The sequence below is a fragment of the Argiope bruennichi genome, chromosome 10 (genome assembly GCF_947563725.1).
Source record: "Argiope bruennichi chromosome 10, qqArgBrue1.1, whole genome shotgun sequence".
Classification (NCBI taxonomy): Eukaryota; Metazoa; Arthropoda; class Arachnida; order Araneae; family Araneidae; genus Argiope; species Argiope bruennichi.
The window spans coordinates 108031968-108047375 of record NC_079160.1 but is presented as its reverse complement, the minus strand read 5'-3'; the positions used below and the strand labels follow the sequence as shown (position 1 = coordinate 108047375).

At 30.4% G+C, this 15408-nt stretch overlaps 1 protein-coding gene across 1 annotated transcript in view; it reads right to left on the bottom strand.

The window, feature by feature from the left end:
- Nucleotides 1–485: 485 nt before the first annotated feature.
- The window catches only part of LOC129988102 (dynamin-1-like), a 33694-nt gene continuing 18771 nt past the window's right edge, over nt 486–15408 (bottom strand). Inside the window, exons 9-16 of the mRNA XM_056096228.1 lie at nt 15237–15372; nt 14759–14817; nt 13216–13354; nt 12048–12202; nt 9168–9327; nt 6704–6841; nt 2236–2292; nt 486–1019 (exon numbers count right to left, since the gene is read on the bottom strand). Of these exons, the coding sequence (XP_055952203.1) occupies nt 915–1019; nt 2236–2292; nt 6704–6841; nt 9168–9327; nt 12048–12202; nt 13216–13354; nt 14759–14817; nt 15237–15372 (949 nt within the window). The 3' untranslated portion in view covers nt 486–914. The remainder of the gene's footprint in view (nt 1020–2235; nt 2293–6703; nt 6842–9167; nt 9328–12047; nt 12203–13215; nt 13355–14758; nt 14818–15236; nt 15373–15408) is intronic.

Sequence of the window (15408 nt, the reverse complement as noted above, 5' to 3'; positions counted from 1 at the left end):
AGCAGCCAATATCTGTGAAACTATCTTTCTTATTATGAAATTAACTGCAAAGCAGACCAATATTATATATCTGTCTCTAATATTTTTGTATTTTATACAAACAAAAATATGCTAACCACATCTGTACAATTCGAAGTTTTATTAAAATATATAGAAGTGTTCACAGTAAAAATCAAAGTAATCTTCCATCTTTTCTGAGCTCGGACAAAATGGGAGAATCTGTTATAAAATGTTGCAATTTGATGATGCAACAAATAGCGCAAGTTGGAATGACAATCAAATTTATCGTAAATTTTTTTCTATGAGAGGGATACTTTTTTTATTTTTTCCGATGGGGAACGGAAATACATTTTCCCCTCTTTCTCTTACCGTAAAAGCGTTTTAAAGCTACCAAAGAATACTAAAACTAATAAAAGAAATCATAATCTCAACGAAGTAAGTTTTTATTTAAGTCCTTCGTTTAAAAAATACAATAAAATTAAAAAAATGTACATAAATGCTACAATGGGAAATGTTCGTAATTAATTTATAAATAAAGATTTAACAGTCATTCACAGGAAGAAATTTTCCTTATTATATTGCAGACATTGATGTGGCATAATGGAATTCTGAAATTCGGGAATTTTCCTCATTATATTATAGTCATTGATGCTGTACAATGGAATTATGCAATTAGAAGCATTTTCTTCATTATATTATAGTCATTGATGTGGCATAATGGAATTCTGCAATTCAAAGAATTTTTCTCATTATATTATAGTCATTGATGTTGCATAATAGAATTCTGCAATTCGAAGAATTTTCCTAATTATATTACAATCATTGATGTGGCATAATGGAATTATGCAAATAGAGAAATTTCCTTCCCTATATTACAGTCACTGGCTTGGCATAATGGAATTGTGTAATGTAGTTTAGAATTTCTGAATGGTGTCGAGTGCATCCTTGAGACAGAGGCAGGCCGTCTCCATTTCCTCCTTCATTCGGAAGTCTTCTTCGCAATCTTCGGTTAGGGAAGTCTGCAGAAAAAAAAAGGAAAAATTATATTCAGGTAATAACTTTAGAGAAGTTTTCAGAAAAAGAAAAAATCATTAGAGAAAACCTCTACAGAAATATCTTTAAAAAAAGAATCTTTAGAGGAAACCTATAGGAAAGTCATGAAAAAAAGAAGAAAAATTATCTTTAGAGAAGCCTGAAGAAAATTATCTCTAAAGAAAAATTTTAGAGAAGCCTGAAGGAAGTTATCTTTAGAGATAAACGTTGAGAAAGTCATCAAAAAAAGAAGAAAAATTATTTTTAGAGAAAATCTTTTGGTAAATTTTCACAGAAAAAAAATGTTTAGGAAACACTTTAGAGAAATCTTTAAAAAAAAGGGGGGGTGAGATTATATTTAGAGAAAACCGTTACAGACTTCAAACAAAAACAAAATTCTTTAAAAAAAAGGTTTAAGAAAATCTTGGGAAAAAATATGAAAAAATTATTTTTAGATACAAACTTGAAGAAGAACTTGCAGAAAAAGAAAAAAAAGTATTTATGGAATCTTTAGAAAATGAAACAAAAATGTTTTTAGAGAAATCAATCGAAAAAGAAGAAAAAATTATGTTGGGGTTGGATATTTTCTGGTGACTCATAAAAGAATCATCGGTGAAAATAAATGACAAGTATATCAAAAAGATATGAATTCAATCTTGATAAAAATAGAATTAATAAAAATTTATTTCTTGAAGAATGATGCCATAGTAAATTTTAGTTATTTCGAAATGGTTTTACAGTAAAGATCTTTCAGAGTCTGCCATACATCATTATTTTCATGACAGAAATTTTTGGAAAGTTTAATAAATTAAGTCTTTATCAGGGATTTTGGTGAGTGCAATTTCTCTTCTAAAAGAATGAGTGGCTAATTTTTTTTCATTTTCTTTCACACAGGCTTTGACTTTGAAACAAATGACAGCCTTTCAGTATGATATCAATGCATTTTTACTGTCATAAAAGTCACACAAGACAAATCAATGAAATATTCAAAATTAAAATCTACATAGTACACTTTATCGCTAAGCATGCCAAGTTTCCTCATCGATTCCATAAGTAAACATTTTTTTTTTTTTTTTTTTTTTGCCATATGTGTTGGAAATAGAGTGTTTTGGCATGTTTTGGCGGAGCAAATTACACTAGATTCTAGATTTTGACAAGAAATAAGAGGAAAATATTCTATAAAATGTTTAAAAAGATACTTACGAAATTGGCCGCTTCTAGAAGTGTGGGTATCAAATCTGTTTTAATGTATTCTAACACCTGAAATATTTAAAAATGAAAGAAATGAATAAGATGAACAGAAAATAAAAAGAAAATCCATTTTCTACAATACGGAAATATAGATTTGTAAAAAACACTAAACAAAAATCAGGTAACGATGCTTCAAACACATTCTCTTTATATACAGGGTGTCCTTGAATTCAGGAGCCAAACTTTACGGGTAGGCAAATTATATATCAAGAAATATTTTTTACATAGAAATATGGGGTCGGAATGAAGAAATGCTGAGGAAATGAAAACACTTTATTTACATAATAAGCAGACGACATACAGATTTAATGACGTAGCTGAAATAAAGATGAATTTTTAGTTATGGAGGTTATTTAGTTTGCATTAGCGAATCGTCTGCAAAACAATTTTATTGAGTTTGAACGGCATTACGTGAGCTTCAAACGATTCGTAGCTGTTAGAGAATATTTTTGCGTAATGGAGTGATTTCCGCTTTTTGAAAAAGCACACATGCGTCTTATGCAAGGGGCTGCGAATTATAAAGGAAGAGAGGCTTTAAGTTTGTACCATGAATGCTTCCTAATAGGCGATAACAGGATTATAAAGTTTTGCCATGTTTACACCACCAGCATTGCAAGAGCCGTTCGTTTCATGTCAAGAAACCGGATGCGGGTCGCTGGGTCTTCTGCCAATCCTTTTAATTTCTGACCCCATATTGCTATACAGAAAAATGCTTTTTTATATGTATTTTACCTACTTCAAGTACAAGGTAAAACGGAACAAAAACAAGAGTTCACAATGTTAAGATTAATTAGACAAATCAAAACAAGTAAAGCACGTGCAGCTTCTGGAATTTTCCGATCAATTTTTACATGATGTTGCCAATAAAAGTTCCCTTTTCTTTATTTTTATTTAATTGATTATTTCTTTTCAAATAGTGGAATTTTAGTCCAAGTTCGTTTAATCACTTTTGAAGTAAGAAGTTCTATAAATTATCCTGGAAAAGTTTTATAGCTTATTTATTTATTTATTTTAGCATGACATCATTTTCTTCTTAAATAAAGAGTTTCATGCTGTTTATAGATATATTTTGATTTCTTGGATGTATTTATATGTATTTTTGATAGGGTTCCTTTTATCCAAAATTCTCCTTTTCAGAATGAATGCCGGCAGGAGTTTGTTCCCAGACTGACAATGAACTTTCTAGTTTGTTTATTTATCATTGTCTCATTGTCATTGGCATGCTCTGTTTCCCACTCTTCTAGTTAACTTACAAACGCCATGTTAAATAAATGAACTAGAAAATTAATTGTCCTTAATGAGAACTAACTTCCGCCGACACGCATCCTAGAGGGAAATTTTCGATATAAGGAACCCATCACAAAATATAACATTGCATCCAAGAAATCAAAATATATCCATAAAGAACAGAGCGCTGTTTATCTAGAGAAAAAATAATGCCACATTTAAAAAAATAAATGAATTATAAAACTTCTAAGAAATAAATAATAAATCTTTTTTCAAAAGTGTTAGAATGTGAACGCATGTGAATTAATTCATAGCTATCGAGTTTACTTGTACTTGAACAGTTAGATATGGAATTTTTCTCAGAATGGATTTCGTTCAAAATTTAATAGAAATTTTTAAACTTGGTCTAAAATCCATATATCAGATTTCATTTATCTAGCTTAAAGCGTTTTTGAGTTATCGTTTTCAGTCAAACAGACATAATGCCACAAATATATTTTTCGAACTCAAAACTCACAATCTTTTTTCTTTAATTAAGTTCTTTCTTCTACAAATATGATTACAAACGAAGATACAAATTCTTCATTTCAAAATATAGCATTGTTGTTGGAAAATAATTTGCTCCTCCTTTAAATGTTCAGTTAAATCCTTAAATTTTTTTTATAAATATAATAATATTTTTTAATAAATATAGTTTGGGCGAAATTTGAGCCCCCCACCCCACACACATTTTTGACCAAAAGCTTTGTAATTAATTTGCTGTACCAAATATTTCTTTAATCATTGCAGATTTAATATTAGTAAAAAGACAAATCCATTTTGCCACTTATATCTAAAGAAGGAAAGGAATAAGTTTTAAAAGATCACCAATGTCTAGAGATAAGTACCGAAGTACGAAAATTAATTACTTCCGAGTTAAATAAAATTAACTAGGAAGTAATTGACTTCCAGGCTGAATAAAATAAGAAGAAAGAATTTTGTTTTTATAACTGTATTGTCGATACTACTCTCTTTATAATGAAAATTCTATAGTGCAGCGGTTAGCTGAAAATTCAGTAAGAGAGAAAAGCTAAATTGAAAAGAAACGATGAATACTCACAAATGAACATAATTAAAGGAAACATAAAATAAAATTTCTTAAAAATTGAAATCTGCTATCACAAATTTTGAAGTTATCATGTGAGAACATTATTTTTTTTAATTCGCATAGTCTGACAGAAAAACACCGTGTTCTCACATGACGCATATTTCGTAATCACTAGCATTTATAAAAGCGATGGTTTTTGACCATCTCAAACTCAATCCAGGTCAAAAAAATTTTCTGGAAACCAGAATTTTTCTTTCCTAAAAAAAACAGTTTAAACCGGTTTTAAACAATCACGTGACTATCATATAACGCATGCGCCGATATTTAGAAAACGATAGTTCTTTCCCTCCCCCTCCCTTTGCGAAAATCCTATTTAATCTGGAATGATCGATCACGTGACTATTGTATTGCGCAATTGTCAATTTTCAGAAAAAGCTATGGGTTGTTGTTTTTTCTCATCGTTCGAGATCCAAACTTTTTTTTATCAAGAAAGATTAAAAATTAAAGGAATTATATATATATATATTCGATATCTCCCTTCGCTGTTTCGCATTCATTTCCATTTTCTCCTCTGTGCTTCTTTGTTTCTTTGGGAAATAACTTCTTACGATCCTGCCCTTTATTGGCCAGACAGGAGAATCGGATACATGGCGGACATTCTCGCCAAGTTGTAATTTTTTGTTGGCGATAAGTGATAAGTTGCCAAATGTGACAGTCTTCTTTGTCATTTTTTAATAGCCCTAAAAGCAAAAAATTGATGACTTAAAAATCATCAATTTTCTGCCCGTGCATTTTGTGGCTTCGAAAACCTCAAACCAAAACAACATCATGTTTTCACAAGATAATAAAAAAAATCACGAATTAAAATAACAAAACAAAAAGAGAGAGAGAAATTTTGATCGAAGAAAAGGGAAAAAGTCTGCTTGCTTGTATCCGCCGAAAACAGAACTAAGGGTTAAGTTGTCCTCAGCATCTTTCTTGAAATTGTCCGCTAGGATAGCGCTGCAAACAATGGTGGCTGTTTTCTAGAGTTTGGTTGCAACAATAAATAAACGACAAAACATGAATTAAAATTCATAAAACATCTGAAAAGCCTACACAAAATACAGCAAAACGTTCTATTTGCGTTAGATTACCACCTGTAAAGTTTTCTGTATACTGATCAATATAGCACGTTTTGTCTGTAGGTCATCAAATACTGAAGATAACAAAATACATATTTGGATCTTGTTTTTATTAACGCCTCGATAGAAACTCTGATACAGATCTCCAATTTTGGATCATAAATCAAATTTGATTCATCATGCCTTCAAAAACTTTTACTTTCTTGTATATTAAGTATAAAGGGAAGAGATATTTTTATCTTCACAAAATTCGAATTCGAGATTTGAAAAATTTCTACATTTCAGAACTCTCTGAGGTCGAAAAAATATGTTTAGAACTATACCTGTCCATTTGTTTGGGAACTCAAAAAGGTTTTGAACTAGACAGATAAAATTTGGTGTATGAATGAATAACAAATTTATAGATTTCTGTTAAATTTTGAACAAGATCGATTCAAAGGAATCCTGTTTGTCCAGCTGACCAAAGGATAATTACAAAACATAAAGAGCTAGATAGATGAAAATTTACTTCAAATTTGGTTCTATATCCGCAGTTGGTTGACCGTACATCGCTTTGTACTTCTGCGTGCATCCGAAATCAAAAACTCAGAGACGCAATGACTTAAATAAGTGAAACTTAGCATGCGATCTTGTGATAATTCAGCTGCTGCAGAGAACTTCCACCTAGTCGGAACACAAATGTAGGCCAATTTCTCCAAAATATCTTTTAGAAAGGAACCCATCCCCATAAATAAAAGCAAAGTCCTATTTCTACTTCGAGAGCTGCGATGTCATTTTAATCGGCAGAAGTCGCCGTCTTCCTCAAGAGTCCGTGATTCATAAACTTCCCTATTATACCCATTTAAGACGTACAAATTATATATTAAGAATGCATTATATATCGAGATTATAGATTATTTATTCAATATATAAAAATATGCAAATTTTAAATGCATGATTATGATATATTAACCACCTTAAAGGATTTTAAAAAATTACTTACCTTTTTAACTAGAAAACAGAGGATGTATTTGATTGCTACATCCGATATTTGTTTTTGTACTATTTCCAGGTACTTGGTGATAAGCAGCATCAGGTACTGAACCTTCTTCTGAGTACTGTCGTTTGCCATCAGTATATCCTTTAATTTGTAAGAAAAAGAAAAAAATTATGCAAGTCATCGACATTCGATTATAGGGATATTAAATAAGATGAGGCTGATTTTTAATATTTTGAAAAATAAGTACACATTGAAATGATATAATAATCACTGATAAAATACACTAAAAATAATAAACTATAAATAAATAAAAAGAAAATATAATTTGTTCTAAAAGAATTCCAAATTCGAATCAAAATCTCTTAATCTATTTTATACACTACAGGTACAACTTTACTACAGCTCTATCCCTTGAAGATGAAAGGCGATTAGTAGTGGACATACATAAAATATGTGTGTGCGTGCGTATGTGTGTTTTGGCACTCTGAGGACCAGACGATTCAACCAGCAGCAACCAAATTTACCATAGCATTAGAAAGTAAAAATGAACACCTAGTGCGATTTTTTAAAATTTTAAATAATTAAAATTAAGCTGAATTTTGCCTTTCTTCCGCTATAGCTTCCAAAAATATTATTTCACAAAAATAAATTTTACACCATTTCAAAAAAAAAATTCTTTATAATAATGCCAGTTCATACAAATTTTTTTGTAAATCTTGGCAATACTTTAAAAATATTTTTAGTCTAATTTCCAGCATTAAATTACAGCGAGTTCGCAAATTGTACAGACTAACTCTATGGCAAAGGATACCGACGTCTCTGATTGGTCGATTTCTTTCGCACAGACTTTCTATGCTGTAGCTGCTGCAACCCTGTTGCATTGTTTAGTTTCTACGTGCTTTTTTGCCTGCCATTTTTCAAAATGGAGAAATGAAATCTTCCAGAGAAATACAATTATAAAATAATTGAGATTGATGAGAATAGAGCTATTTTTCGTATTTCGTATTTTCTGTAAAGTATTATTAAAATAAGACTTGAAAATTAAGCTTTTATTTTACGGGAAATGATCGGCCAATTTTTTAATTAAATTTTCACGTTAAAATCAATTGCATAAAATATTTATATGCAAATATACGACATTTATTAAGATATTTAGATGACATTAAATGGAATAGAAATCATTATAATTCTTATGGAATATTCATGCAAAATAAAATAACACAAGGAGTTATTTATTTATTAATTTCGTATTCAAATTATTACCATAAGATGTCTATCTGCAAATGTGCTATATTTGTTGAAATATTTAGATTCATATAGTTATTAACAATCTAATTATTAATCTTGATTTTTGTTATTAACTTAATATTAAGATTTATAAATATATAAATAGTTTATACATTTCTTTTGAATACTTATTTCTTGCATTTCTGTAACACATATTTTAGGAATGGATTCAAGAATATCAACAAAGATCGGAAACAGTTTGGCACAGTTTTGCAAGGTTTCAGCCAAATAAGCGATTACTACACTATTATGAGTGCAAAACATTGCCAAAAAGATGCCAAGGCTTAAACCAATCACAGCACGTCGGTATCCTTTGCCATAGAGTTAGTCTGTACAATTTGCGAACTCGCTAAATTACATTGTTTCCCTGAAATTCAAATCTTTTTCATTCTTTCATGTTATATTTATTGCCATTTTATATTTAATCATGTTATATTTCATGTTAATCATATTTCATGTTATATTTAATACTATGTTATATTTAATCATGTTCTATACCATGGGATCAATTCTTATTCACTAGATAGATGTCGAGAGTGTCATTCCATTTGAAATTTAGAAACTATTGCATATTTTGTTTTTACAAAAAAAACGGATGTGACGTTACATCTCAACGTAAGATAAGAAGAGGTTAAACTTAGAAGACATGCACCGTTACATTTATCTTCTCAGACCTTTGGTGCAACACGCTAACTGATGAGATGAATTCTAAACTAAACTTTTCTAATGCAAAAAGAAAATATGAATAAGATAATGTATTTATAGAACAAATGTAATGAAAGCAGTTTACAAAACACACCTTTGTTATTATGCTAAAAATTAAAACACTCTATTTCAAGTATTTTTAACTATCATTCTCCTAATAAAAAAATTTTTCCAGCTTCTTAATTTTTAATATAGGATTCATTTTTATAAATATTATGGGATCTTGAAATCAGTCTCTAACAAATTTACTATCAAATGGCTCAACTACTTTGAAACCAAAACCTTTAATATTGTTAACTAACTCAGAATTAAATCCTAAAAAATGAAAATAACACATTATAAGTACTCGAGAACACACAATTGTTTGCATATTCAATCCTCTATCACGTCAAGAAAACCAATTACAAATTCCAGCTTTAGAAACATGAAAGAAGTAAAGTTAAACTAAAAACATTTAGAAACGATGATAACACACCTTTAGATTGTTTGATCTTCCTTGGAGGCCATCCCCGATACCATTATTTATGTCTTTGGGTGTGACATTTTCAGACGTTTCGTCAGGAGGAGATTCGTCAGTGGGTGGTACTGTTTGCCAAACCTTGGAAGGTCCAACAGGAGGAACGAGTGGTGTGACTCTGTCGGAAAATAATAATTAAAAAAAAGATTGAATTATAGTTAACTAGCAGTACCCGCACAGCGTTACCCGTGGCATAAACCAAGAGGAAAAATTAGCTTTAACCTTAAGTCTAGCCTCCATTCGATATGACATGGGCATGTTACGCAATATCAAACAAACATAAAAATATATTTAGAAATCATCAAAAATAACTACAAAACAGTTTTTATGGCACACATTCAGAAATATTTAGATTGTTAAAAAGGTAAAAATATGATATATTCATAGAAAAAAACAATTCACTAAAAATATGAAATAGAAAAGCTGTTTTAAAATTAAAAATATATTTACAAATAAGTCATTGAATGAACTGTTCCACATTTGTTTATCAATTCTGTATGATCTGATATGAAAATAAAATTCAACTTTCTTCATAATATTTCTTGGTAATCTATATTGGCTGTTGGCACATTAAATATTGAGTATTGGCTATCACTTCACTCCTCATGAGATTTATTCTGTCTCTATAATTCAGTTGCAGTTCGATTTAAAGAGAGACGTTACTTCGCTCAGCAGAAGACTCTCCTTCCCTAAGTATGGACATTCTTTCTCTGATATTCGTTAACCGAACGTTTCTTTCCTCTACATTTCCATTATGGAGTAACAAACGAAGCGTTTTGGCATTTAATGTACTCCAGCAGAGTTTGGATTTCCTTTTTACGGGTACAATGAGTTTTGAATCGCTGTTTAAGATCAGACGTAAACAAAGAAATGTATCGCACATGCGTACCACAACTTTTGCTATTTGGGCATGCGCAATTTGAGGTTTTCGCACATGCATGGATAAGTGCAAAGCACAGATATTGCTATTTTACGCATGTGCGAATCGTAGTAAGGAAATAATTAAAATTGCAACTATAAAACTCCTTTTTTATTTTAAAGAGGCTTCAATATACTAAAACCTTTCCCAATAAATTTTCTGCAAAATGGTACAAATAACACTAATATCAGTTAAGTATTTCTCGAGTTTTTCTGGTTCAAACATAAGACGCTTTCAGGAGTCTTATGTATATAAGACTCCTGAATGTATATAAGAATATAACACCAATATCTTATGTATATAAGACTCCTTAAAGCGTCTTATGTTTGAAGCATTATGTATATTTTATATTTATAGATTATAGATTTTATACTATGTATAGATTATTGAAAGATCTAGTATTTTGATAATGTTGTACCAAAAATCGAGTAAAACATGTAAAATGAAAAGAATTATCATATAATTAGAGATAAATACAAAAAATTGAAATCCGCTATCGCAAATTTCAATTTATAATGTGAGAACAATATTTATTTTATGTCACGCGGTATCAATCCGGCAGAAAAACATCATGTTTTCATGGCTCATATTTCGCAATCATCAACATTCAGAAAAACGATGGTTTCTAAACATCTGAAAATCAAAAGAGTTCTAAAATTTTTATCTCGATGCCAGAATGGGAAAAACAAACTTATCATGAAAAAAAATATATTTTTTTTTCAAAACTTCTTCATCAAAGATGGATGAGATATTTGTAACAATAATGACAAATATTCGAGTTTCTTTAAATTGTGGAATCAATTGTAGCAAAATATTTAAGGCATTAATTAAAAATAGAAATTAATATTTAAAATAAAATTAATATTTAAATGATAGAATTAGTAGTTAATTAATAGAATTAATATTTAAAAAATATTTTAAACATTAATTAGGAACAGAAAAAATATTTTACAGAAATTATTATTGAAAAGATATTTTTTTAATTTTAAGAAAGTATAAAATTTATTTTTATAACATATTTTCACCCTTATGAAGAAAAAAAAATTCGCTTATTTTTAATCCACTAAAATGTCAAAAAATTGCTCCAGTTTCACATTCGATTCTCTTAATTCAACCCATCTGATATGTCAGTTTGGTAGCTCTAAGCCTAACGATCAGTCCTGCCGGTCGCAAACACACACACTAATTTCCCTTTATTATTTCTAGAGATAGATACAGAGATTATTCAGTCTCCCATTTTGAAGTGTGTCCATAACACACTAATTTCCCTTTATTATTTCTAGAGATAGATATAGAGATTATTCAGTCTCCCATTTTGAAGTGTGTCCATAACACACTAATTTCCCTTTATTATTTCTAGAGATAGATATAGAGATTATTCAGTCTCCCATTTTGAAGTTTGTCCATAACACACTAATTTCCCTTTATTATTTCTAGAGATAGATATAGAGATTATTCAGTCTCCCATTTTGAAGTGTGTCCATAACACACTAATTTCCCTTTATTATTTCTAGAGATAGATATAGAGATTATTCAGTCTCCCATTTTGAAGTTTGTCCATAACACACTAATTTCCCTTTATTATTTCTAGAGATAGATATAGAGATTATTCAGTCTCCCATTTTGAAGTGTGTCCATAACACACTAATTTCCCTTTATTATTTCTAGAGATAGATATAGAGATTATTCAGTCTCCCATTTTGAAGTGTGTCCATAACACACTAATTTCCCTTTATTATTTCTAGAGATAGATATAGAGATTATTCAGTCTCCCATTTTGAAGTTTGTCCAGAACTGAGTAATTCTTTATGATTTTTTCATTTGCTCACATGGGCTTAAACAATTTCATGCAAAACAATCGCTCTAGAAAATTAGAATGATAAATTAGGTATATGATGAAAATTCCTCGTTAAACTTACACGGAGAGGTCTAGATCGGGATGTTCTAGGTTGACGTAGAACATTTCAGCCTCGACGTGCTCCTGCAGTTTGGACTTGGTTTTCTCAGCCTCATTCTTCAGACAATTGTTGATGCGAAACAACACCTCGGCTTTGGTGGTTGGATAGCGGTTCATCTGCAATAAAATACAAAAATGCATCGATTTCAAAGTGCAATTGATTGTGGTATCATTCTTCTATTAAATTTTAATTCACTGAATGAATATTCATATTCTTCGGAAGTCAACTGTAAGTCTACGTATTAAATGTAAAGCTAACTAATATTCTGAAATATAAAAATTGCTACAGAAAAATTCATACATATTGGCCGAATGCTTAAGAAATTAAAAAAAATTGTGGCATACCTTCAATGTAAATATATAGTAACATTAAAAATTTTATTTATTTGCAATGGAATCCAAAATGTTTGCGAATATTCAAATCAAAACTAATCACTAAAACCAGAGTGAAGCACACAGTAATCGATTAAGAGAAAAAAAATGTAATTCCAAATACAAAGTAAATAAAATGCGAAAGGAAAATATTAGCAATAACCTCCCTTTGAAATATTATGAACCAGCAGACCTCAGCTCATTATCCTTTTCTACAATCCGGCATTAAAAAATATAAATAAAACGTGAAGTTTTTGATCTCACAATTTATTTTTATTCTTTTGGCTTTGCCTTGTCCGCCATCGCAATTATTCTCTATCTCGCTAACCTTTCTTTCCTTGCATTGAAGTGAGAATATAATGAATAAGCATAATAGAAATTCCAGACATCAGATCATTGACCTTTGCTACAATCTAGCATTAAAAAAATGTAGATAAAAGTGAATATGCGATAATTAGTTTTTATTCAAGTTTAGCTTCATTCGCAAACTTTAAAAAAAAACTATCTGAATTGATAGATGCCAAAACAAAAGTTTGGGACTTCACATTGGCATGGATAATTTGAACACTCCGCCCAGAATACGGAACGGCGCGTGGTTATTATGTATATACTGATACTTTTTTATAAATTCCGTTCAGTGGCAATGCATTTCTATTTCGCTTTGTGATAGTATTTTCTACAGATAATCCATTTACGAAAGCAATTATTTGACAAGAAAACAAGGCGAAATTTAGTAAGAAGATAAGAAATCTCCATACCAGAGCTGCAGATTCGGATATCGCTTCTTCGAGAATGTGCTTAATGCAGTCTACCGACTTCCTTAAAGGTTCCTCATATTTGTTAACCAGTTGCCTGTTGACTGCGTCTACAGCCAAAGCCGGGAACGATATGGAGCCCCTGCAAATAAAAATAAAGCCGTTTTCAGAAAATTGTATTTCTGTTAAAAGATGTTGATGCTAGATCTTGAAAAGAAAATGATGCTAGATCTTACAATATTTCCTAACCATAGCTATGATTTTATGAGGAAAAGTTCTTAACACAGGATTGGTTGAAAAAAAATGATTAAGGACGCGAACTTTCCTCTTAACAATAAATTGCGAAGTCTCCTAAATTTTATCTATAGCATTAAAGTCAGTCGATGAATTAGCTCTGTAGACTAATGCTGAACATATTGGATGCAAAGCAGCATAATTTGTCAACTTAATAAAAAAAAGATAATTAGAGATTTTCCATTCAAAAAAATCTGTAAACAGATGTCTTAACTGCTATTAAGTCACACGTACCAATGGCCATACCTGGAATTAATAATGTTATGAATCTTTAATATCTTTTCTCCTGTGTAGTTATTCCTATTGTAAGGGAGAGAAATTTACAATGATTCTTAAAGGAATCTATGCCAATAACCTTCGATTTTGGCAACAAAATAAAGATTCTACAAAATGCAGGAATTTTGGCTCTATCTCTAACAGGATAAAAGATATGAAGTTTCTTCTGGAAAATTCCATGTCCGATCAGAAAAATTAATGTGAAGTTCTGAAGTAATTCAATTTTATCTTGAATACTAATTCATTACGGAGCTGGTGATGCCGGGCATTGTTGTTCGTACCTTGCTATTACCTATTTGACGATCTTTTATGGCTCTGTGGATTTTCGATTTTTACAAACGTTGTTCTTTATGTACACTTTGGTTGTGTCTTTGCTACTTGTGCCTAGTGTTTTCTCGCGGTATAAAGCGTCATTATCCGTCATCTATCCCTTACAGAATGAATCTACGATTGGGGATGAAAAGCTTCTGGTATGACGGTTGGTTCTCTCTGGTGGATGCAGAAACAGTGAGGGATTGGTTACCGGGGGTTAAGAGGGGTTATACCGTGGCTGGTAATGACCTTTAGGACTCAACCTAAGCCTATAGTATCGTGGCGTTCCGATGTTTCAAATTTTGCATTTGTCCCCTATCCTATAGTATATCTACCAAGCAATTTACGTAACAATATACACCAGAGTTCTGAATGCTGATGTGTTTATCAGAGGCGCAGGACCAGTGGCCAAATTTGGAGACAAAATGATAAATTGGCACTACTGAGCAATAATTGATGAAAAGAAGCAGTCCGATTGATAATCGTATCTGACCTTTTGATGATGGAAAATGGTATTGTTTGTTCTGTCTCATAATAAAGCATCAGTATCGAGATAAGAGTAAAAATAATGATGCACTGTTTTAATAAAACTTAAACGTTTCTTTTTGTTTACATTTCAGTATTTCAAAATTCATAAAAAATATCTCTGGCAAATACTACTTACCTAATACCATGTAAGTTCGTTATCAGAATAGTCATCTCCTCGTCGTTTGGCTCAAGTTTCTTCAGGAAAAAAAATAGGAAAATTTAAAACATTGCTTCTTATTAAATTCAATTATAGGTTACATAATAATAAACAATGGACATATTTAATATTATAATAATGAATACGCTTAATTCGTAAGCAATGAACGTATTAAAGCATAAACAATGAACTTACTTAACATATAAAATAAAATTTATGTAATAACTGGTATATTAATGCATAACAATTAACACACAATGTAAAAATAATTAATACATTCTGTATATAAGCGTGAAAATACTTAACGTAGAAACAGTGGATATAGTTAATACATAATTATTTAATGTATAAACAGTTGATATAGTTGATTAATTTCCTTAAAAATAAACTTCGTGTCATTAATACTGATTAAATACAAGAAGCACTGGATCAGGTTTTAAATAAATGAAATACGAACCAGTTTGAGGTTGTTTTGTACTTCGGTGTTGAGTTTGAAATTAATGAATGCACCAGCCGATATCGATTTCATGCCCACGAACTCCGAGTTGCCCAGCAGTTTCAGAGTGATGTCTTCGATGAATATATTTATAACTCTATAAAAAGAACAAGGATAATTTCATTATATTACG